General features: G+C 47.8%; 1 protein-coding gene across 2 annotated transcripts in view; it reads right to left on the reverse strand.

Annotated features, from left to right (window-relative positions):
* Itga9 (integrin subunit alpha 9) overlaps positions 1–26166 on the reverse strand; it is a 292483-nt gene that overhangs the window by 230579 nt on the left and 35738 nt on the right. For both annotated transcript variants that reach the window (XM_052187013.1, XM_052187014.1), the window contains exons 5-11: positions 18865–18932; positions 12936–13065; positions 10086–10171; positions 7507–7575; positions 5090–5227; positions 2574–2679; positions 1504–1598 (exon numbers count right to left, since the gene is read on the reverse strand). In XM_052187013.1, coding sequence (XP_052042973.1) covers positions 1504–1598; positions 2574–2679; positions 5090–5227; positions 7507–7575; positions 10086–10171; positions 12936–13065; positions 18865–18932 — 692 coding nt within the window. The remainder of the gene's footprint in view (positions 1–1503; positions 1599–2573; positions 2680–5089; positions 5228–7506; positions 7576–10085; positions 10172–12935; positions 13066–18864; positions 18933–26166) is intronic.

Consider the following 26166-nt stretch of genomic DNA (forward strand, 5'->3'; position numbering starts at 1 on the left):
GCTTCTGGCTCCTGAGTGCTGGGATTTCAGACATGTGACACCATGCATGGTCTGTGGGGTGCTGAGCATAGAACCCAGGTCCTGGTGCATGCCAGGCAAATACTCCACCGCCAACTGACTGCAGAGTCCTTACCGCATGTTCTTTTCTGTCACTGACCCGCTGGGAGAAAGACATGAGCCGATCTATACACTCCACACACATCCTGACCGAGTTTCTGTGGAGAGCCTGACTTCCTTTTTTCCCATGGGCCCAGCTTGATGCCATCAGCAAGATAGAGCACTATGCTAACGAGGCAAAAATAGAGAACTCACCACTTCCACGTCCCCAAGTCCGGGATGTGAAACCAGGGCTTTAATGAGCTCTGGTCTGGATGCCAAGTTTGACAATAGTCCGTGACAACTTTCAGGCCCTCTGTGAATCCCTGTGTCCTTAGATTATATCTTAAGATACACTCCTCAGATGCCTGGGGATGCAGCTTGGGGGTAGAATGCTTGCCAGGCTTAAACAAAACTCTGGGTTCTATTGCCAGCACCATGTAAAATGGAATTTTGTGGCATATACTGTAATCTTCACACTTTGTGGGTGAAGGCAGGAGAAACAGAAATTCAAGGACATCCTCAACTACCTTGTAAGTTTGAGACCAGCCTGGGCTACACACAATCCTGTCCAAAAATAGTTAAATATTCAAAACAAATTAAATTCCACTGGCTTAGTACACAGGTAGTTTGGAAAAGATATCAACCATAAAGGAAGTTGCATCTCTCTTTTTAAATAAGAGGCTGTGGAGATCAGCAAGTGGTTCAGCAGGTAAAGGCGCTTGCCACACAGCCTCACTGCACCGAGTTCAGTCCCTGGAATGCACACAGAAGAACAAAACCATCTCCAGCAAGCTGTCTTCTGACCTCCACATGCATTAGACTATACTTATACATCAGAGAGAGAGAGAAAGAGAGAGAGAGAGAGAGAGAGTGAGTAAAATAAATAAATGTAAAAATAAACAGCTCTAATTCTAGATGAAATTTTCGTTGTTGGGACTAGAGAGAGAGATCAGCAGTTATGTGTTGTGGAGGACCAAGGTCTGGTTCCCAGCACCTGCATCTTCTTACAACCATAGGTATCTCCAGTTCCAGAGAATCCAGCACCCAGCACCCTCTTCCAACCTCACCCTCTTCTGACCCCTGACAATTAAAAATAACAAAATATTTGAAAAAAGCATTTCAGATATTCTTTTATGTATGTAGGATGTACTCTTGAATTGGGTAAATTGGAGAGTCTAGAACAATTCTTCTGGATTTAATAAACAGTATCAATTATCAATTAACTGCTTGTTCTTTTCACTAGTGAAAAATATGAAAGGAAGCCCAAATCCACATAGCATGATGCACAGTGGAGCATCTCTCTCTCTCTCTCTCTCTCTCTCTCTCTCTCTCTCTCTCTCTCACACACACACACACACACACACACACACACACACAGTCATCATGGCCACGCCCACCACTCACCATTGAGTACTGGGGGACGATCCCATTGGCGTCGCCATGATAGATATAGACTGCGCCAGCAAAGTCATCCTCCTTGGGTGCACCGACAGCCACATCTGAGGGGAAACAGCTGTCAGAGGTGCCATGGGAGGTGAGACCAGTGCATCTTTCTCAATTCCAGTCATCATGTTTGAAATCCATCTCTCCATAACTTCTCCACTATTCATCATTCAAACATTAAATTGAGCAAATGGTCTCCTAACATTTAAAAGGTGCACATTTGCAAAGGCAGAGGAGAGTTTACTCCCAGGAGAAGTGTCCCTCCTCCTCCTCTGAGAGAAGGACACTGAGGCAATCCACAAAAGAATCACAAATGAAGAAGACACATCCTAGCCTTGGTCTGTCACAGTTCCTCAGACGGTGATTAGTGCCCAGAACCTTCTTTCCTTCCTTGCCTTCTAATAAGTCATATGTCTGCTCCTGCGACACCAAGGGTGGGAGGTGTGTATTCCAGTGACCCTGAAGTGATAGCCCTCTCACTGAATGAAACCATCTGTGGCCAATGGTGTGATTGACAGAAGGGCATCTGACCTAAACAAGCCATATCCCCGCCCTGTAGAAGCAGCTCCTAATGTATACTCTACACACCATGAGGGGGAAGAGGCACTAAAACGACCAGAGAAAGAAGCCAAAAGCGGTGGAGGGGACCATTGTCCAAGAAGAAATGGACATTAGATACATACACCGCCCGTTCTTCTGACACACCGTCCTCAACCAGGCTGACATTACCAGGGCAGACAATATCTATTCTCTCTGTATTCATTTCCCCAACAGCATGACACAGCATCCGAGATGCAGAGTCAATGATGGGAAGAAGCCTGTGGACCAGTCCCAGAGGCCACTGCAAGCACAGCACAGGGGGCGGGCTGATGACAATGGATCCTACAAAGAGGGCGTTCTGGCGGCCAATCCATCTCTAAGAGTCACCCATTCTCCCCATGGGACTTGTGGTGCCTTCAGGTGTAGAACAGAAAATCCAGGGACAAAGTCAGAGCATGAGAAACTGCTGCACCTGGAGGGACCCCACTCACCTGGGAACCCATCATCATCAAGATCCCCCAGGCTGGCGATGCTCTCCCCAAAGTGTGCGTTGTAGGCGGCGTCTCCGGTCAGGGTCAGGTGTTCCTCAAGGGCTCCCTGGGAAACAGGATGGAGTTGGGGAAGGAGGAGGGGGGCAAAAGAACACAATAAAAACTCAGAGCTCAGAACACCCCCCCCCTTAGGACACAACTGTGAACAGGAAACAGCTGGGCAGAACCACAGGAACCCAAAGATCTCTCCTTACAGCAAAATAAGGCCTTTCACTGATACAATGAGAGTGTGAGACAGCCCGAGATACATTATAGAGGAACGGTACTAGCGGGAGGGCCAATGACTGAACTTCTCCAGGCCAAATTCTGACAGGCAAGCCGATTTTCCTCGCCCCCACGGTGTCCTTCTTCCTAGCTCTCTTCATAGCCTAACTCTTCCCCCAAAATCAGTCTTTGTCTTCTTTGAGGCAAGGTCTCACTGTGTAGCTCTGGCTAGTCTTTGTGTAGATAGGGTAGGCCTCAGATTCAGAGATCCCCCTGCCTCTGCCTACTGAACACTTGGATTAAAGGTGTGCTCCGCAACAGCCGCTCCAACACTGTTTTAAGGGGCAGCAGAGCAGGAAACTGTGACCTTTGCTCCCTTCCATAATTCCCTACCTGGCCTTTTAAGCCACCTGCCCTTTTCCTGTGGTTTTTCTAAATCATAAAGAGGAGGAGTCTCTGGAGGTCTCCGCTCCTCAGAGCAGGTGAACTGACCGTGTTTGTCTAAAAGACGGTGCATGTGATGGTCCAAGGTCCTAGGTCAAGCTCAGGAAGTGCAGAGACAAGGCTCTGAGAGGAAAGGCCTCTGCAGCACATCGGAGTCCTGCCCAGTGCCTCTCTGAAACCCGTGTCTTTGCGCTCTTGAGCCTCCCATCCCAGGATGTCACTTTGAGATTAAGAAGTCTCCTGTCTTTTCCTCAGGGCTGGCCTTGAATGAATCTATTTCTTCTCTCAAATTTTTGACTCTAGCTTTTGGGAGAGAGCTGAGGGGTAGGAACCGTAGACTCCGGTAACCAAAGGAGTACACGTTTGTCTATTTCCCCCTCTCTTGTAACTCTTCCTAAAAGACTCTGAGGTTCCTTTTCAGAAGATAAGCATTACATAAAACTGTGGGATTTGCATAGAACCTGTGAATGCCCTCTCCTCTCCTTAAACCGCTGTCTAGATAACTTCCAATGTCTGACACAATGCAAACAATATGCAAATAGATTTCACACTACATCATTCAGGGAGCCACCACAAGGGAAGTCCGAGCATGCTCAGTAGGTCACAGTGGGCTTTTTGTCCCCCTGTGTTCAGTCTGTGGTTGGTTAAATGCAAGAACTCTTGGGCACAGATGGCCAGCTCTGTAACTCTTCCTGTTAGCGTGACGGGGGAAATCCCACGTCCTTTTGTGTATATCTGCCCATATACGGGACAGCCATCCTGTTTAGAGCATATGGCACTTCCCACTTTGTAGAGGAGTAAATAGGGGACCAATTTCAAGCTACTTGCTCATCCTTAGCATAGAAGATTTGGCAAGGTTTAGAGTTGAGCTCAGGCCTACGTACATCTTTACCCCACCCCCATAGTGCTGTATAATTACTAACCAAGTGGGCTATGGGGTCACTAGAAAAAAGACCCTGGTGCATAGAACAGTCACGTAGCAGTCAGGTGATAGATGGGGGTGGGGCATGTATCCTTGAACACTTAGATTCTGCTTCCTCGTGGGGCCCCTGCCACTTCTGGTGGCTGCTCTGCTCTCCCTCTCAAGACCCCACCCATCCTCCCTCCACCAGCTGCAGAGGGGAGAGAGGCATCTTCGCATCTCTCTCTCCCCCCTTTGTGGTTCTACAGAATAAGGGACATTATGCTTACAGCCCTTGGTCAGCAGTGCCCGGCATGAACTCCTTGCTGAAGTAGGTAAAGGTCCTACTACCTCGACGCTCCACCCACATCCGCATCCTCCTGTCAGAAACTCAGGCCCAGCCACTTCACCTTTCCACTCAATTCCTACTGCTCCCTCAGGATTCCTCGGAGATGTCCCCCCCACCCCCCCACCTCCCCACCCCTGCCCCTATCCTCTCAGAGAGGAGCTGCAGCCTGGAGGAGATGAAGCCAGCAGCTTGCTAAGGCTCAAATCCCAGCCTCGTTCCTTTTTACAAGTGAGCTAACCTTTCTGAGCCTTGGTTTATTTCATCTGAAGCACGGAGACCCTTACAACCATGTGTGCATCGCGGAGATGCTGCTTAGAGAAATCCAAAACAGCATCCAATCGTCGTTAAGACACAGTGTGGGTCCCACACTGTGAAGTGTCACACTGTATACGATTGTCCACTAATGGATCATCTAAGCTTTTCCACGTAGGACTCAGGCCTTCACCTCCTCTGGGTAACATGGCCCAATACATGCTTTCCCTCCGGAGGGGTCCAGTGGGTTTGTGTCACATGACTGCACCCCAACCCCCACCTCCTCATTACCCACTTTATACTCACGTGTCCTTGGTTGAGGTAGACGGTGACCTGCCCCTCATCTCTGATCTCAGAAAACATGGGGGCCCCCACGAGCAGGTCTGAGAGGCCATCCATGTTCAGGTCGACTGCACACAAGGAGGAGCCGAAGTAAGATCCCATCTGTAACCAAGTCGTCATGACAACATGTTCAGGGTCTGCCTTACACACCAAGGCCTTCGCTTCATCAGCCCACTAGCTTAGGAAGCTCGTGCCCCCAGCCCCTTGGAAGCTGTGTCAGCTGGGCAATGAGCACATAACCAAATCCTAAGGACCTCCCAGCCAATGGGAGACCAAAGCTGCCCCTTTCCTAGAGCCCTTTAAGGGGGCGGGTAAATAGGCTAGTCCCCAGAGAATGAGACGCCATGTTTGTATATGTGCTCCAGATAGCAGACATTTGACAAGGCAAAGCAAGTCGGAATATGAAATCTCATAACACAAACAGGCAGGGAAATATGACATGGGGCACACAGCCTTTCCAGCCTTCCACGGAGTAAGAGATGGGGCACAAGCTGACAAGACAGAAGAATGTGTAGCTCGAGGCTGTATGGCAGATAGGGATGCAGGGCCCATTTGTACTGGGTCTTCTTGAATCAGAGTGTAATCAGCATATAGCATGGAGGCCGGTTCCCGTTCTTCAGCCACTCTGAAAGAATGCTCACACTATCAAGAGCAGGCACATTACCCACAGTGGACCCCGCCAGCCATTTACAAGAGTATAGCTACCCCTACTTGGGCTTGGGGTGCTCTTTCTTATGTATCACAACAGCATGTAGCTATCTCTTTTCTAACTTTAGGGTTGCTTAGAACTTATCTTGCAAATTTTTCACGGTTACTTTTGGGGTTTGGGAGATGTTAAAATAACACATGCCTACACACTTCTGAGTACTAGAACAGAGCCAGGTTTGTGGGTACATTTCAAGTTTGTGGGTACATCTTTTTCATGCAAAGTGTACCAAGCGCACATATTACAGCTGCTGGAATCTCAACCATAAGAAAGAATAACAACTACGTGTAAGCGAGGGTTTTGGAACTCCGAATGCTGCTCTCTGTTGGAACACCATGAAATGGTTCCAGGCTGCTGTGTAGCAAAAACAACTCCAAGCAGGAATGAAGTGGGAACCAGGGGAACTGGGCCAGGAAGGAACCATCATGGTTTCCCTTCATGTCAGGGAAACTGTGGGCAAAGCCTCCTCCTGGCATCTCCGTCCCACCTTTCACGTATCCTAAGCTTTGTCCTAGAGGCAGCTAAAGCCTCCAACAGCCTCCATGTAATCACACAATCTCTTGGCCTCACCCTTATCCCAATGGCCCCTAAGCTCAGCCACACCTTCCTGCTGATCCAAGCTACAGAAGCACAGGCAGGATGGGAAGCCCAGGAAAAGGAAGTCAATGAATCATGGAAGCAATCTCCCGACTTAATCTCATAGGTTACAACAGAAACTTTCAGCAAACAGGGAGGGAGATGGAAATGGTCAGGTGTCCCAGGTACATGACCCTTCTCCAAGACAGCCATTGGAAATGGCTTTGTGGTTATTTTATACTCAATATCCTAAGAAGACAAAGTTGTTATGTTACCCAAGAAATTTATATCTGAGGGCAGTAGCATAGAGTTACAAAATCAATCAAACAAGCAAGCAAGCAAACAAATAAAATGTAAAACACACCTCATAGTATTTTAAGGAACTTTGTAATTTGTACTGTGCCGTATTCACAGCTAGCCTGTGGTTGCACACGGCCTAGAGGTTGTAGGTTGAATATCCTTGTACATAGAACTAAGGTGAGTTTTATTTCACTTTTCTTTTTTTTAAAAAAGATTTATTTATTGTATGTAAGTACACTGTAGCTGTCTTCAGACACTCCAGAAGAGGGTGTCAGATCTCATTATGGATGGTTGTGAGCCACCATGTGGTTGCTGGGATTTGAACTCAGGACCTTTGGAAAAGCAGTCAGTGCTCTTAACCACTGAGCCATCTCTCCAGCCCTTGAATTTTCTTTATATGACAGTTGTCCCCTGGTATGACAATGATAAGGAGAAGACAACATCAGGCAGGTGAGACAGGGACAGAGACAGGGCCAATGAGAAACCTCCGTCCACCTGTGCCCCTTGAAGGCGATTGCTTATGTGCCTGCCCTTGATGGTACCCACCTTTGGTTGGAGTGTTGGAGATGTGCATGCATGAGACAGCCAGAGGGAGGCAAAGGTGAAGGGAGGGACAGAGAGACAGCATGCCTCCTTGGCACGCCAGCGCCCAGCCTGGACCCAGCCCACCCTTTAAAGCACGCCTGTAGCTTAGCCATGTAGAAACCCATCTGCTACATCTTCTCAGATGAGCAGGAACCCTATGTTCTGCAGTCCTCCAAGGGAACGGGCTCCTACAGGAAGCACATCAAGAACTCACCTTTTTCCCTGAAGCCTGAAAGATCTTTATTAAGGTCCCTGATCTTCGGTCAGCTCTAAATATATAAACCTATGGAATTAAAAAAAAAAAAATCCTGGTCAGGATGAAAGCTCTGACTAAAGGTATTCATCGGCGTCTTCCTGTTGTCTCCCACAGATGTGTGCACACGGATTAATGATGACAAAGGTGCGAACAGAACTCTCAGCGACTTGCTAAGAAAGCGTCCCGCAATCCTGAGGCAGAAAGGTTCTCACAGCTAGCTCCTGAACCACACAGTTTGTAGAAACCATGCACAATAAGGCCCAGAAGTCTCCCCAGTTAGAACTAAGTGATTCATCCCTTGGGAGATAGACAAGCTTTCTCTTTAAATTAACTCCTTCTATCCTGGGAGTTAAGCTTTAATGGACGGCACAACCTAAGACAAATGGGTGAATGTTGGCACTTGCTAAGTCTGGAGATAACCTCTCCGGACTAATCCCACATAGGATTTAGACTTATGGAATCTGAATGAATAAACACAAGCTTAGTTTGGGGAAATAAACAAGTAAACATTAAATAAATCCCTTTATTGGGGATTTTTTTTCAGAGTCCTTAGCGCTATGAATTTTGCCTGCATGTGTATATGTGTATTACATGCCTGCTGCCCACACCTTGGAACGGGAGTTACAGATGGTTGTGAGCCACCATGTGGGTGCTAGGAACCTTACACTGGTTCTCTGCAAGAAGAACAGGTGCTGTTAACCACTGAACCATGTCTCCAGGTCCTCGGGTTACATCTCCTTCCAAAAGTATTTCTGGTCTGTCTGTCTCTATCTTTGTCTCTTTGTGTGTGTGTGTGCGCGCGAGTGCGCGTGTGCATGTGTGTGTGTGTTTGTGTGTGTTTGACTGTATACCACATGTGTGTGATGTGCAGAGAGGCTAGCAGAGGGCATCAGATCTCCTGGAGCTGGAGTTACAGAGGACTGTGAGCTCCTTGTGTGGTTCTGAGAACTAAACCCTGGTCATCTACGAGGGCAGCAAGCCCTCTTAATCACGAAGCCATGGCTCCAGCCCCTCTGATTACATCGGATGCAGAGATGAGCTAACGAGGATCAGAGCAGAGGGCGCTTCCCCGAGCTGAGGAACAGCATGCTGGTCCGAAGGCCTCGCTCGGTGCCTTCACACCAGGAATGAGGATGACCCAAATCCTAAAGGTCACAGTGGAGAAGTCCGGTGTCCCTGCTCCCTCGCCAGGAGGCGCCATGACCATCAGGGCATTTTCTTCCATGATGTACAGGAATTCACGTGACTCAGATTGAGCCAGTTCTGGACAGAAGTTATCAGAGTTCAGCTATGCAATCCTCCACAGCCTCTGCCTCAGCACCCTGGCATTTGGTTTCACTTTCAAAGGACCTCTCCCCACAGCACCCTACTCCTGAAACTCAAGCAACTGCTGCTGCCTCCTGCCCAAGAGACATCATGAGCACATCATGAGCACATCTGGCAACGTGCCAGCTGATGCTTCTTAGCTCTCGGACCTCTGGGCTGAAGGTTCTCATTAACCGTGGTGTTGGTCCAGAACTCAGGATTCCACTTGTCTGAACCAGGAGAGTGGTCAGACACATGACCCACCTGTCTACCTTCGGACTACAGGCCCAAGTCTACACCACTGTTCAGTTTCCCGATGTCCTCATTAAATGTCCTCCATAGATAGGCCCATGCATTTGAACACCCGGTTCTCAGCTGATGTCACTGTTTGGGAGGGGTGGGAGGTGGAGCCTCTATGAAGGTCAGTGGGGTCAAGCCTTGCGGTTAGTTTGCTGCTCCTGGAGCGTGGATGCAATGGGACCAGACAGCTTCCTGTCTTCTGCATCCTGATGGAGTGTATCTCCTCAGACTCTAAGCCATGACAAAGCCACCTTTCCCTAAATTGCCCCTTGACCGGCTTTGGTCACAGCAATGAGAAGCGTACAGCCCACAAGATAAAAGCAGGCTCCTGAGCGGGCCGACCATACCAACAGCCACAGTTCCCCATATAGAGGCCATAATTCCACAGTGTCCTGTGCCTTCTTAGGGATACATTAGAGTAGAGGAAGCCATGTCTACACGTTCCCAGGCTAGCCTTGTTACACTGGTCATGAGAACACAGTGGGGCTACTTTATTTTTCGGAAACATTGAGGAAACAAGTAAAAACCTTCTGTCGCAAAGCCCTAAAGGTGCTGCAGATGAGCTCAGATTCCATCAGGTCAGAAATGAGGTAGCGGCTTGGGAAGACGGTGGTGCTTAAACCTGTACAGTACTGGATGCTCTCCCTCCGGGGAGGGGTTGGGGGTGGGACTTGGGGTGTGGCCCATGATGTCAACCTACAAAGTCAGTTGCCAAGAAGAGAACTGGCAATGAACAATATCTACACTCTAAGCTTTCAGGGTGAACTCTCTCAGCGTGAGCAGAGGAAGACAGGGTTCCCTGTCAGCCGGTTACTTACACATCAGCCCATCTGGAGAGTGTTCAGGGAAAAGCAAACTAGAGATCCCCTCCATGGAAGCATGCGCCCCTCCTCTGCCTGGTACCCCAACGTGCCTCAGCCTTCTCTCCTTACCTTTCCAATGCCTTCATCCTGTGGAGCACCTCCTACCACATCCGTGATGGACGGATGAGAGAAATGGCCAGCCGTCACTGCATAGCCTGCACAGGATGGACAGACAGCAGAAGGGAGGTCAGATAAGGGGAAAATATGCAGCAGAAGAAAGCGTTTCCTAGGTAGGTATGTAGACAGTACGTTCAAGTTGCTCTCGGGACGTGGACCTTCTGGAGGACCAATGGCAACTGCCAGTCTTTTCATATTAAATATCTTGTCTCGCAGAAACGCATGTTCACAGGGACGCTGGGAGATCACGCCTTCGGATTGCCCTCCATGGGACAAGTAGGTGCTAAATACTCCGTGTGTTTTTCACTTTGAGAAGATATAATTCTAATGACACAGTCCACACACCAAAGCGTACAACTCCATGAATGGCCACACATATACCAACAGTGCAAACCCCAGCAGAGTCAAGAAAATGAACAGAGGCCTTGGGGGTCAGCTAATGGTAGAACAGGACTTTCTTGATATGTACAAGGCCCTGAGTTCAACTCCTAATACCACAAAATATTTAAATATTCTCTTTTGTTGCATTATATATATATATATGTATGTATGTATGTATGTATGTATGTATATATGTATGTATATGCATATGCACAGGCACATAAATGTATATGTAGATGTAGAGGAAGATTTTTGTTGTATTATAGATAATACATGGTTAAACAACCATGCCCAAGATTATGAAGCAAGATTGTCATGTTCTTTTTAAGAGAAGAACCCATGATGGACAGATGTATAGACAGGGAAGCAGACAACAAACCTGGGTCTGAAAGGAACCTGGAAACAATGGAAAATGGTCGTGTGAGTTTGATTTAAATGCCTCTTGCCTTCCAAAAACCATCTGGAAGGCCAAACTCACACCTCTGGCCAGTGCAAAATGTGTGTGTTGTCTATCATTCAAGCTTTCTCATGACCTCCAACCCCACCGCTCCGATTGTACACCGACTGTTGTGACACTTGTCAGCCGCGATCACTTTAGCATGGCTATCTCTTGTTTTCCATGGGGTTGACCTTTCCCAAAGGTCACTTCGCCCAAGGCGGCCATGAGTGGTACCCCTCCTCAACTGCTCCGCTCTAATCCCTGCAGCAGATAAGGGTCTCAGAGAGAAACCGCAGGTCCCAGAGTTCTCAGGACCTGTCACCAAACCTAAAGCCACCAACCAGCTGAGGCTTTCTTGTGCCTTCCTTACATTCCTGACTCCCTGCTGACTCCCTTCTATTTATCAAATATACAACGCCCCAGGAATGTGAGGTGAAGCCCCCATCCTCTTGGTGTTCCTAGCTTCATTGGAGGAGGTTCGGTACTAGAGGCAAGAGCACACCCTGGGGTTGGGGCTTCAGCACTTAAACCCTGTGTCAGAAACCATGGATTTGTAACTGCATTCACTACCAAGTTACATAATGCCTTCACACGTCTTCCTATATGAACCGTGCAGGCTGTGATGATAGCTGTCTTGTAAGGCTGTTGTGGAAATTAGAATACACACCAAGCACGGCGCTGAATAAATGCTTGGCATGTGGTGGACGAAGGAGCTGGACAAGGGAACACCTCAAAGCTTATGAAGTGCTGAAGGGTCTGTGCTACTTGGCTAAACAGTCATGCCTGGAATGGCAAGTCCCCAGCTCCTTACAGCCACCTAACAGTCTTTCCAGAAAATTCTCTATGCAAAAAGGGGGCCAGGAGGTTCCCTTGGCTTCATTTACATACCGCAGCTATGAAAGACGACATTATTTTGTCTTTATTAACATTTCTAACTTCAGTTTCAATTCAGTCTACTTAAGGCCTGGACTGAAGAACAGAGACTTGGTCACACGAGCAAAGGCATCCCGCCCGACTCTGTGTTTCATCTTATTTCTGTTTTTGAGACACCAAGGTCTTGCTAAGTAGCTCAAGTTGACCTCAAATTTATGATGCTCCTGCCTCTGCCTCCAGAATGCTAGGGTCACAGGGATGGGCTGCTGTGCCTGCCTTGTCTCTGTTCTTAAAGGAGCATGGCTTGCTATCCGCACCTTCCCTCTCTTCCTATTTTCTTCCTTCCCTTTCTCCCTTGTTCCCTCTTTGCCTCCCTTGCCTTCCTTCCTACTTCTTTCCTTCCTTCCTTCTGCCTTTCTTCCTTCCCTCCACTGTTTTGGAAATGGCATCTCACTATGGCATCTCAGAATGGCTCACGTGTCCTTGAGTCCATACACTTCCTGCAGAGGCAGTGGTCTCTAGAGCAGCAAGGCCATGGAGACACATCACCATGCCCAGCCCGGGACCGCTCTTACATGGTGGCTGCTAAGTTAAATCATGCCTCCCTTCTTTCTAGACAATTAAAAAAAATTGAAAGAGTGAGAGAGAAATCTCAGAGCCCCTGAGTAAGGCTTAGCATCAGGTTGCTCGTCGCCATGGGAATTCCCAGTTCTTACTGCTTCTGCTCGCGACCGGGAAGCAGATGCATCATTCAAAATGATGTCCAGGGAAAGTCAGGATTCAGACCAGCTTATTTCCTATCTGACCATGTGAACGTGACTGACTGCCAAACCAAAGCAAGGAAATGGTTGTTCCCCTGGATGCTCACCCATCAGATTTTAAGAAAATCACCGGGTTTGGACTGCCTTCCTCTTTTGTTCCCCTCTGTACCACCCATGTGTGCAACTAGATGCTAAGGAACTCTAATAAAAGTGTGACTAATTAGACTGACTAACGTGAAGGCCAACTACTGCTTCTCTCTATTAATAGAGCAATAATCCATGAGCCCTTGTTGTTGGAGATCCCTCACGGTCCACCTTATTACCCACAGGCTCCCTGCCCATACTCACCCAGGTAAGTGTTCCATCTGCTCATAATTGCTTCATCGTTCAGCTTAAAATACGTGTTGTCTGTGACATTCAGCACCTTGAGTGTCCCAGCCCAATAAAATGAGCCTGGGGCGCCCATGACCACCAGCTCCTAGGGAGAGAAATTCAAAGGGGAACAGAGAGAATTAGCTGATACATTGAGAGCCACGGTCTCAGCAAAGAAATTAGGAATGCCTCGTTGCAGCAGCACACACAGTACCAGGTCCTGGGCAATCTGGAGCCTATCATGTTGCTAGGATTTTTCAGGCCTAAATATGAAATTACTGAGAATGAGAGACAGACCAAGTCCCTGTTTTGGCCACGGAAACAGCTGCATGGAACCCCACCTCCATCCCCAGCTTCACCCTAAAATAAAATACAGAATGGTGAGCAATTGACGCTGCTCCTAAATCACATGACTCCAGGGAACAGTTGAGAACACAGCAACATCAGCCTTACCATGGTGGTACACGCATATGATCCCAGCAGAAATTCAGGGCCAGCCTTGGCTACATAGCCAAGTTCAAAGATAACCTGAGTTGCATGGGACATTGTCCCAATACAAATATTAGCCAGGAAAATGACTCATTTGGTAAACGGGGTTTTGCAAAAGCCTGACTGCCCAAGGTGGAAGGAGAGAACTGACTCCTCAAAGTTGTCCTTGATCACCAAACATGCACTGTGGCAGGCACACCTGCATACATGCATACAAACATCAAGTGTGTCCATTCGCATACACAATGATAAATAAGTAAAATTTTAAATATGGAAAGAAGGTGAAAACGATAGAGGAATAACAAAAACAAATTTCATCAGAAAAAAAACAATGAAACCTAATGCTTTTGTAAGTTAATAATTAAAAAAATACACCATGCACGCACATGGTGTACACGCACACATGCAGACACTCATGTAAGTCTTTAGAAAAAGAAAATAATTATATAAAATAAAATAAAAACTATAACAGAAGTCACAAGGCACTAAGAAACTTTCTTGGGGTATACAAGTTTTTATTGAGATTATAAAGTTTTGAGGGACATATCTAGACACAGACACAGACACAGACCGGGAGGCTGAGTGTCCACGTGTTTCTGGTCTCTTCCTCATTGGGCCGTAGAACTATGGGAAGCCATTTTCTCTTCTCTCTATCTCATCCTCTCTTTCTTCCTTTATGAGAACAGATTGTTTCCATGCTCACTGGGAAAAGGTAGCACAATGTACAATCCCTCAACCATTGTCTTGGTTTGAATATACTTGGCCTAGAGAGTGGCACTATTTGGAGGTGTGGCCTTGTTGGAGTAGGTGTGTCACTGTGGGTGTGGGCTTCAAGACCCTCCTCCTAGCTACCTGGAAGTCAGTATTCTGCAGGCAGCCTTCAGATGAAGATGTAGAACTCTCAGCTCCTCCTGCCCCGTGCCTGCCTGGATGCTGCCATGCTCCTGCCTTGATGATAATGGACTGAACCTCTGAACCTGTAAGCCAGCCCCAATTAAATATTTTCCTTACAAGAGTTGTCTTGGTCATGGTGTCTCTTCATAGCAGTGCCACCCTAAGACGCCGGTCCACTTACTCCCCTCACACTGGTGTGAGAACACTGCTAGGTCTCAAAGGGTGTTTGAAAGATAAACCACGAGTTCCTTAGAGGAGAGAGACTATTTTTCTGGCCTGGAACTTAAAAAGGAATTGTATGTAATCAATGCCCAAGCATGGAGGGTACACGAGTGATGGCCTTAGGACCAGTTGTATATACAACTCTCTTCATCTGCAGCTTGTTCTAGACTGAAGCTCCGAGCGGCAGCAGCAGCCTGCAAAGGCTCCGCAGGATGTGGGTGAGGGATGAGGGGATGTTTTCCTGTGATTAGCATTCATCAGAAGAAAACCTAAGTAGATACCTAATATCTCCTGTTACCTCTTAAGTGTTACAAAGTACATAAACAAAGTAATCGTATAAACAAAGTAGTCTCATTCCTTAAAAAGGGAATGGCGGGCCAGCTCCTAAGCACTTGCCTAGAAGTATGAGGACTGGAATCCAATCCCAATAACACGGAGGTGTGCACCTAGAATGCCAGCACTGGGGACGATGAGAACGGCCGGGGTTCACTAGTCAGCCAGCCTAATCGGCAAATTTCAGGTTCATTGAGAGACCCTGACTCTAAAAATAAGTTCCCAAGGAACAATGACAGCACATGAAGCTGACTTTTGACCTGTATAGATGCATGCACATATGTGTATTATGTATACATATGCACATGTATATACATATGAATAAAAACAATACATTTTCTGTTCCATTCTCAAATGTCAGGAAAGTGTGATCAATTCTAAACTCTTCACCAAGTAAGAAACAGCCAATGTCAATCTGCACACAAATGCACACAAGCAAAAGTCATCGTTCCCTAAACCAATCCCTCAATAAAAACAGTGGGCCTTTATCCAGTTTCCTTTATGGTACAGTGTCGCCTAGATGTGACTGAAAGGAGCCACTAGCCTTTGTCTGCCTGCCACCATATACTATTAAATCTGAACCAAGAAATGTCCCCCTGACATGGTGGGTCAGCCCATGTCTTCTCTAGAAGCTTGGAATATATCACCTCTGCCATTCTGGCCTACAAAGTGGTTAAAGCAGTCCTTCATCCTCAAGGACACGAGGCATTCATGACTTGGAGAGGATTGATGACCCCCAGGGACACTGAGCACAGGTTGAGCAGACATCTTGGGTGGGAATGCTCTGACCCATCGTGGCCACGTCCGGCAAGCTACAGCTCACAGCAGCCAAGCGTGGAGGTCAGCCGGAGGGCAGAGGAGGGGGAACCAGCCTGCCTGACCCTTTCAACTACATTTCCTGTTCAGTTGCCGACAGCTGAAGTTCCAGAAATGAGGGAGACAGAGAGTTCAAAGAACTGCCGTTTGCAGGGGCCAAAGCCTGGGAACCAAAGCTAAGGCTGAGACCCAGGCAAGCCAGGGCACAATGGCGAGGGCTGGAGAACTCTGGGGTAGCGGGAGGGGCCTTGGCACTCAGAGCTACCCGTCCTCTCCTGTGCTCCAACACTCTATTCCTGTTTTTCTGCAGAGCCCAGGAGGCCTATGGCAAGGCACTGAGGTCTTCTTAGGCTCCAAGTCCCTGTTCCCTCCTTCTGGTCACCCTTAGCTTACACTGCTGCCCAGGCTGCTCCTAAACACCCCTGCCCTCTCCACCCTATGTAATCCCCCTTCTAACCATCTCTAATATCCCACCCTTTCCAACTTGCCAGCTGAGGGAGCCAAAAGATACCTCCCCAACATGAATCCTTGTCCTCCAGTTCCTGGTCAAGAGCTTAATGAGTTCTGATTTCTGCCATGAATAAATCCTCTCCTCTATCCTCAAGGGAAATACCTCCATGTCGCCCCAAGCTGAGTCACTCGAGGCCTAACTCTGCCCAAGGTCACCCTCTGTGTCCAAAAATATCCTCAAAGCAGCTCTATGAGTATCCCAGTACCTCTTACTCATGCTGAAAACAGAATATAACTCAATTGTTGAACACCCTTGGATGCTACTGTAGAAGGCCAGAGGCAGGAGGCTGAGGGAAACATAGAGTTTATGTTTCATCAAAACCAGATGGGAAGACACTGGACATCCGAGCAAGCAGAACCACGACGGTGCCTGTAGAAGGTGACTCTGAGGCATTCCTCTGGGATGCCAGCCTGGGGAAAGATGACGAGTGCTCTGGGGTAGGGAGGGAGGATGCACAGAGAAAACGTGTCTCACTGGTGGACTGTGGACCTGTGGGATCAGAAGGATGGAGGGAGGAGGAGATTCTCATCTTAACTTCAAGAGCTATGACAAGTGATGCTGCCAACCCCAGAACCCAGCATGGAGCTCTGTGTAGACCAGGCAAGACCATCCTTTTGACATTGCAATAGGACTTGGCATCCATGCTTACGAACTGTGAAAATGTGATGATAGATTTGCAAAGGTAAATTTTATAATGTTTTAAATGCGTTTGTATTTGTGTTGAGCCACATCCATGGAGATCCTGGGGCATGCATTGGACATCCTGGTAGAGAGAGTGGGCAAAGGCACTGGTGTAGTTGGGCATGGCAAGCTACTGAAGGCGGGCTTGGAAGCAAGGCACCTGGTGTTCACTAGTTTGAGAGTGCAGCTGGTGAAACTGTGGTTCCTTTGTTGCCTCTGGACTAGGCACTGTAGCACCAACTGCCTTCCCTTTGACTTTAGAGAGCCTCTCTGAAAACAAGGTAAACAATTCCACTCCTGACATTGTGAAGATGGTCTTCAGAAAGAAAGCCCTGGGGGCAGAGAATGCGCTCTTTCCTGCCCCCTCAATGTGGTGTGTGTTCCTCCTGGAGGAAAAGGCTCAGGGCCCCGAGTGTCAGGCCCTGGACGGTGATGTAGAATGTGAGCTTCTGTCTCCCAGGTCATAGGAGGCCATGGGGTCAGAATGGCAGGTTTCACTTTGCAAAATCCCTCAGGGTGCTGGGCAGAACATATGGTACCACTCAAGTAGCGACAGCTACATGACACTGTGAATTCATTCACTGTAAAGCCACTGGCTTTAAAATAGTTAAATGGGAGAGTGTATATTATGTATATTTGATAGTGATAAAAAAAACGAAAAAACAACAGGGCCTGAAAAGATGACTCCGCAGTTAAGGATGCTGAAAAGATGACTCAGCGGTTAAGGATGCTGAAAAGATGACTCCGCAGTTAAGGATGCTTGCTGCTCTTCCAGAGGATCTGCTTTCAGTTCACAGCACCCATGTCAGGCCGCTCACAACCAACTGTAACTCCAGGGGATCTGATGCCCTCCTCTTGCCTCTGAGGACACTGCGATCACTTGCATACACACACACATACACACACACACACACACACACACACACACAACTTATATAATCTTTTCTAAAAGATTTAAAAATCATGGGAGACAATTCAGGGTCAGTGAAGTCTGCAGGTGGTGCTGGTGGCTTTTCTAGAAGCATCATGGCCACCACCAGGTAAGGTGGCGGCAATACAAAGAAAAGGGGGGGCAGTCATCTGGGAGGTGTTTTAGGGGTTAACAGCATTTAGGTGAGCTTGGGATGCAAAGGCACTTTTGACCCCAAATTCACAGTGAGTGCTGCCACTTGAAAAGCCAGGCATGGAATGGCATGTGGCTCAAAGCCATAAAAACGTTCCAACTCACAGAAGATGAGCATCAAATAAGAAAAATTCCCCCAGGGACTGAGATGGCTCAGCGTCCAAGTAGACACTTGGCTCAAAGCTTGAAGACCTGAGTTTGCTCCTGGAACACACATGGTGGAAGGAGAGAACCAACTTCTGCCAGTTGCCCTCTGACCTCCACACATGAGCCATGATAAGCTTACCTATACACATGTGCGCATGCACAAAACAAGGAAATGTATTTCTAAGAGAGAAAGCAGTGCCTAAAAATGTCCTAGCTGTAAACAGTCATTCTGTTCCTGTCACCTGGGCACATTCCAGAGCAGAGGCTTTCGGAGTTCAAGGGTTGGGAAGTCTGACCTGGGTAAAGCTCAGTCTCTCTGCTAAGGAAGAGTGGGCATGGGTAAGGAGACACCCCGGTGATTGACATCTTCAAACTGCTATCAGCTTCTTCCGCAGATCTCAGATAGAGCCAAGCTCTGTAGAAATCTCCCTGTGAGTCAGCTCCGCCCTCCACCCAGAAGCCCCAGCTCAGCAGGTGCCCTTTATCAGGTTTAAACAATGTCCCCTGCTAGAAACAGCAGAATCTGCCCATTCAGGAGACTGTGGAGATTTTGTGTAGACTCTGGATAGACACTGATTCACACCAGAATCCACATGACCCAGGACAGCAGAAATCCCATCTCCAGGGGCCACCCCAACCACAAACAGCAAGAAGGGAAGAAATATAAAAGCCACGTGGCTGACACCCACCTCGGTGAAGAAGCCTGCTATCCCGGCCTGGCAGGAGCCATGTTCCTCCCCATACTTCTTCTTATACTCTGGAGGAAGGGGGAGAAGAGCAGACCACAGCCATGTCAGTATGTGTCAGGCATGTGCCCTTCTGGAAACTTCCCCCACGCTTCTTTGGGCTCAGCACAGGGATGCGGTTCAGGCTGAGGTACAGGAAGAATGTCTTAGGACTCCAAAACTCTAAAATCGAGGTTCTGAAGCCATCAGGTGGCCGGGCTGCCAGGTGCCCCAGAGGGTTACCTCCATTCATGAGGAGAAGGGAGAGTGACAGTCACAATCATTAGCCAGGAGGCTGGTGACAATGACTCCATTGACTTCAGAGAGGACTAAGGTTCCTGGAGGGCCTAGGGAGTTCAAAACAGGATTCAGAAATGGAAGACTGTGGACATTCCCATGTGGAGCTGACTGGCCCCAGGGCGTAGTCACATGCCTGAGATGTGTGGAGCTAGGGTCTACTGGGCCCCATCTGCCTCCTGTGCACATGGGAACAGGGAGGCTACCCGAGAACTGTTTGTCAGATCCCAGGCTCTACCTTCCTCCCTCCCTCCCTCCCTCCCTCCCTCTCTCCCTCCCTTCCGTCATTTCCTTGGCTCTCCCATCCCTCGAAACATCTCTCCATTCTTCAAGAGCTAAGAGTACCAATTCTCAGAGAGGTAAAGCGAGTCACCAAGGGTCACACAGCTACTTAACCCACATTCTTTTATCTCTGCGGCCTAATGGAGGTTTTGCGAAGTGATGATTTTGCAAGATCAAGAGGTTGACTGACTGGCTGAAGTCTTCTCATGGGGGTTGGAGGGGAGGAGGTGGGGGGGGGGGTTAAAGAGAAGGAGGTAAAAACCCTTGAGCTTTTCCAATGGTGTGGTAATAATATAGCTGGAGACTCATGCGCTGCGGCTGCCCAGTAAATAACCCAGTGACCCCCCTGCACTGTCCCCAAGGTGCTTAGCGAGTCTCTAGGACCATTAAAGGTAATGGAATTATGTTTTGAAAGACACTAAATAAATAATACGGAGGAACAAGGAAGCTGTGATTGCAACAGGACTCTGCTTCCTGAAGCTTCAAGTGTGCGCTCCGAGCGGAAGGGAAAACAGACTCTGGGGAAATAGAGGGAGAAACGCCCCACCACAGAGTTGGGAACATTTTCCAGTAAGTGGCCATTCATCCGGACTAAATTATAATAGAACGTTAATTGAGTTACACCTCTCCTCCGTGAGGCTAACATCAGTTCTTCCCACCTTGTCCTGTCCAATCACTATGTGGAAGACTCCCTGGCTGCCAGAAGCAGCCCAAAAATCTTACACTGGGGGCTGAGTAGAAGATATGGGTGAAGAAATAAATCCTTTATCAATTGCAGGGCAGGGAAATGGTCCAAAGGGAAAATAAATCTTGCCTCAAACAGCACAATGTGGGGGTAGCTAGAGCAATGATAGCTCAGCACCGAAGGGTACCTGCCGCTCTTCCAGAAGATCTGAGTTTAATTCCCAGCGCCCGTGCTGGGCAGCTCAACAGCAAGCCATAGGGTCTCGAACCCCCACTACTAAGCCCAGACACCCCCACTCCTTTTCAGTAACATGAAACAAGACGAGACATCATGAGGCTGGGCATGTAGTTCTTCTGGTAGAGTGCTTGTGTGCGTGCTAAAGGCCTGGGCTCCTTGTGAGTTGGGTGTGGCAGCACATGTCTGAAACCCTAGCATTCAGGTGGTGGAGGCAGGAGGATCATGAGTTCAAGCTCATTATGAGCAACATGTGACACTGTGTCTATAATACTAAACAAACTCAGAGACAATGAGTGTCTGATGCTAAGGATCTAGTACACAGAGAGTTGTGCTAATCTAGGCACATATTTAACATCTTCTCTCAAATAGAAACTTAAGCCACTCTGTTCTGCTTATCTGCAACTGAGTTGGAGGAATGCCCTTTACACAAAGCTATGGAAGAGAGCTGGGTAGAGCCAGGGGCAAGGGGCTGATCCCAGGAGAGCTGAGCCCAAGAAACATGAGGCACAGCCTTGTCTCCACTGGACAGTCCAGGGAGCAGAGGATGGAGGACCCAGGAGGAGCTGGAGAAGACCTCCAGCCTCCTATGTTCCCAGGAAGACCCTTTCTGCACAAACACAAACGCAGTGGGCCCAGGTGACCCTGGGCCTGCTCTCTTAGTCTCTCCTCATCCCCACAGCCATAGCCTCACGGAGAGGACAGCGAAGGACTAGAGCCCTCCCGCTGTCACAGGACAGGGCATTTGTCGGCCTCAAACAAATGAACAATGACGCAGGAGAAACAGACTCTTGGGCAGCGGCTCTCCTTCTCTGTGCTGTGCCCAGCTGTTTGACCCAGGGAAACTGAGGCCACTAAAGACAGGGCTAAGCGAGAGGACCTGGAAGCAGTGTGGAGATGTCTCCAATGTGGGTGGCTTTGATTTGCATGGCTGGCAACACACACTTTAGTTCGTGTGGTAGCAATTTTCTTGGTTTAGCCGCTGGTTTCACAAACCGTGTCTGAACAGAAGGCAAGTCCAACATGAAGAGAAACAAGAGTTTCAAATGGCCACAGTCTACCCTGAAGCTACTGAATCATAACTGACGTTAGAAATCCACCGACTGCTCTCCCAGAAGTCCTGAGTTCAAATCCCAGCAACCACATGGCGGCTCACAACCATCTGTAGTGGGATCCAATGCCCTCTTCTGGGGTATCTCAAGACAGCAACCATGTACTCACATACATTAAAGAAAGAAAGGAAGGAAGGAAGGAAGAGAGGAAGAAAGAAAGAAAGAAGTCCATTAAACCGGATGCTACGGGATGCTTAAATCAGTGGTACATACATTTTCCATAAGACTCTCATTTTCAACTACATGTTCAAGGAAGTGTGATTGTCCAAAGCCAGTTAATTGTTTCTTCTCTCTCCTTCTCTCCTTCTCTCCTTCTCTCTCTCTCTCTCTCTCTCTCTCTCTCTCTCTCTCTGTGTGTGTGTGTGTGTGTGTGTGTGTGTGTGTGTGTGTGTGTGTGTTGGGGAAGGGGGAGGGGGTGACCAATGAATGATCTATAAAGAATTCTAGGACCTAGTTTGTGGCTGTGACGAAACACCGGCCTAAAACAGCTTGAGGAGAAAAGTGCTTTATTTCATCTTACAGCTCACAGCCCATCACCTACGGAAGCCTAGGCAGGGGGACACAAGGCAGGAGTTGAAGCGGAGAACACAGAGAGCTGCTGTCCACTGACTTGCTTCTCCCCTGGCTTCCTCAGGGCCATTCTATACAGCCCAGGACACCTGCCCCACCCCTGGGGGAGGCACTGCTCATACTAGGCTGGAGTCACATCCACCAGCAACCAAGGAACAGACTTATTCACAGGCCAGGCTGAGAGACGTAGTTCCTCACTGAGATTCTTGCTTCCGGTTTATGGCTAGGTTTGTGCTGAGCTGACAGAAACTACTTATGACAACCCACAAAGAACATAAGCGTACAGTTTGTCTTTATAAGTCTGACTTATTTCACTCAAATGATGATCTCAGGCTCTATGTGATTTGTATTGAATGACAGATTTTCACTTTTTAATGGCCCAACTCACACACACACACACACACACACACACACATACACACGTGTATGTACATATGTATATACAACATTCTGCGTGTATTCTTTTGATTGGCATCTAGTCAGTCTTATACCTTGGATATACAGATGTCCCTGTGGGTGTAGAGTCCTTCATATATACAGACAGAAATAGGATAGCATACTACTCATATGATAGCTCTATGTTTAGAAATGGCAAAGCTAGTGTGTAGGTGTGCACGTGTGTGCAGTTGCCCTTACCCTTGTATGCACATGGGGGGACCAAAGGTTTACTTTAGGTGTCTTCCTCAACCGCTTTCTATTTTTTGGCAACATTTCTTACTGAACACAGAGCTCACTAATGTGGCTAGCATGGCTGATGGGTCTCCCATCCCAATGCAGGTATCAGACAGGAAGTGCCACCCCTGTCTTTATGTGGGTGCCAAGGATCTGGTCAGTTCATGCTCACACAGTAGGCACATTAATGTCAGAGCTGTCTCCCGCTCAAAACTAGTCCTAACACAATGATCTCAAAGTCATTTTCCAGTTGTTCAGCTCAGCTAGAAAATAAGTATCTGGGAAAATAGCTTTCCAGCCTTAAATTACTTCCAAACATCACCAAGGAGTGATAAATCTCTCAGTAACTGAAGATAAAGCAAAAATTTAGGGGTCCATGCTTATTAGTGGACAGGTCATTAGTAATAAAATGAGCATTTACCTCCCCCAAAGGGAAGAGAAGATAAACTACCTTCCGCTCTGACCGACTTCCGTCTACGTGGGAGATAAGAGTTCTGCTATAAATAGTGAGGTTTGAGAGGAAGAGGGAAAACTTATTGAAACAGTTCCCGAGTGGGCTGTGGCACCCCCTGAAAGCCAGCTGCACCAAGCAGTTAAGCAAGAAGGGCATTTGAAGGGAAGAGAAGAATTACAGAGAATATGTAATAGTTTGACCTTTTGCATTCATTTTGCAGGTCAGGACGCCATTGTTCACAGCCAGCAGTTCAGCTAAAGCCACCCGGCTGCCATGTTAGCCTCAGTCAGCAGCGAAGGGTGGGGCTGTTGGCATCTCACCCATTTCTGCCACCTTGCAAGCTGTTTTTCCAGAGGAAGGCTTACCATCATAAGTAAATGGGTTGTTTAAAAGGTTACTGTATGGCTACAAAGGAATATTATGTTGCCCTGAAATGGAAAGACATTTTAATACATTCTATGACATAGAGTATATCCTGAGGAGGCCCCGTTAAATGAAGTTAGCAAGTCCCATATTGTGGAAAGTGGGCTGGTGCTTGCCAGGAGCTAGAGAAGAAAGAGACTGGAAACTGGTGTTGACTGGGGACCGTTTCAGATAGGAACCATGAACGATTTCTGGAGAGAGGTGGCCAGATGGCTGCCCAGGGTGAATAAGAATGAGGCACACTTCAAAAATGGTTACAATGTTCATTGTTATGTATATTTTTTGCAATAAAAAAATTACAAGGAAAGGCAGCTGGAGAGAAGGCTCAACAGTTAAGAGCAGTGGGAGAGTTAGACTTCTAGGTCCAGGGGATCTGACACCCCTTCTGGCAGTCACAGGCACTGGACTCATACCCACATGCCTGCCTACACACACACACACACACACACACACATACACACACAAACTCGGGCACACAGACACTTAAAATAAAATAAACATTGTTTTAACCCATTAGTGGTTGTTTCCACTCAGGATTAGAAAGCAAGATTCCGTCTCCTCCCACTTGAGAAGCATCAGCCTCCAAGCTGTATAACAAGTATCTATTCAGCTTGGTGTGCACTGGGTTACTTTTTCTCCCTCCAGAAAATGCAGCCCTGGCCATGAGACAGTCACATTTCAGTGAGCGCTCCAGCGGAGAACTGAGTAGCAGTCAACCTTGTGGCTGAGACACTCACGTCATACCAGTGATAGAACATGGGCAGCAGAGCCACCAAGCTGAGTGTGGGAGACTGAGAGGACCCGGGTTGCACAGGAGACCCGCCTCTGGCTGAGTTTCACCAGGCTAATGCTGCCTACTCTCTGGGACAGCAGGGCTTGCCTCCAGACTACATCTAACAAAACAAAACAAACAAACAAAAACCTGAAGTGTGATCCTAAAAGTCTATAATGTCCTGAAAAGCCATCAGGTTCCTAACGTAGTAACCGGAGGTCTTTCCCTGTGTCCTCATTGATCACAAAGGAATCAGCGTGCCAACAGACACGGGCCATCTAGGAAACCTACGCTGTACTTTAAGGGCCAACAACCCTCCCTGTGCTTAATACACTCTCAGCAAGACCTTCATCAACTTCCCCTGGATCAGTTTTCTCATGGATATGACCACTGACCAGGCAGAGGTACACAAGCCAGTAATTGTAGCACCCAGAAGGCAAAGTCGGGAGATCACCCCAGGTCCAAAGCCAGCCTGGCCTCCACAGTGAGTTCCAGGGCAGTCAGAGCTACACAGAGGGACTCTGTCTCACAAAACATCAAGAAAAACAGCGACCTCAAAACGCCGGGTTCCTAAGTATGATTACAAATTCAAGTGGCCACCCCACCTCCTAGCACCCGAAAGGTATTTATTGTCAGGTAAATTCTGATCTGGGTGCTTCTCAGACAGTCATCTAGATGCTTAGCCACACAGACAGACACTTTTAAGAGACTTAGAGACTGCGGGCATCTGTAATGTTAGAAGGTACCGTTTAAACAGTAATCCTGCACAATGTGTGAAAACTTATTTGAGGTATAGGGTCCATTTTTGTCTAAAGGTCTTGGCTCCAAGAAGAAACTTAGACTCCCATGAATCCCAGGGGCATTTTCAGAGACCTCTCACCTTCTCCTTTCAGCCCTGACTGTCCTATAGAGCCAGTCTACATTTGTGTATGTGTGACTGTGTATGTGCATGAGTGTGTGAGCGTATATATGAGACTGAGTATGAGTGTGTGTGCATGAGTGTGTATAACTAAGTGTGTGTGAGTGTGTGTGAATGTGTATGTGTGAGACTGTGACTATGTGTGTGTGCATGGGTGTGTGTGTGAGAGAAAGACTGTGACTGTATATATGCCTGTGTGAGTGTGTATATGAGACTGAGTGAATGTGTGTATGAGTGTGTATGACTGTGTGTGTGTGTGAGTGTGTGTGAGTATGTGTGAGACTGTGACTGTGTATGAGTATGTGTGAGTGTGTGAGTGAGAGAAACTGACTGGGTGTATATTGTGTGAGTGTGTAGATAAAACTGAGTGTGAGTGTGTGAGTATGTGAGTGTGACGATGTGTGCATGAGTGTATATGATTGTGTATGCAAAACTGTGATGCATGAGTATGTGAGTGTGAGACTGAGTGTAAGTGTGTGTACATAAGTGTGTGTGAGTGTCTGTATATATGAATCTGTGACTGTGTGTGCATAAATGTGTGTAAGTGACTATGTGTGTACATGTGAGTGTATATATATGAGACTATAAGTATGTGTGAGTGTGTGGATGCATATGTGTGTGCACCCATGTATGTGATGTGTGTGCACCCATGTATGTGGAGGTGAGATGCTAACACCAGGTCTTCCTCGGTCACCCTTCACCTTATTCTGAGACCAGTCTCTCACTGAACCTGTAGCCCTCTGTTTATCTAGGCTCTCTGGCTAGTGAGCAGTGAACTCCAGGGATCCTCCTGTCTGAGCCTCTGCAGAGCTGGGATACAGGTGTGCATTTTGAAACTGGCTTTTT

The sequence above is a fragment of the Apodemus sylvaticus genome, chromosome 7 (assembly GCF_947179515.1).
Source record: "Apodemus sylvaticus chromosome 7, mApoSyl1.1, whole genome shotgun sequence".
Classification (NCBI taxonomy): Eukaryota; Metazoa; Chordata; class Mammalia; order Rodentia; family Muridae; genus Apodemus; species Apodemus sylvaticus.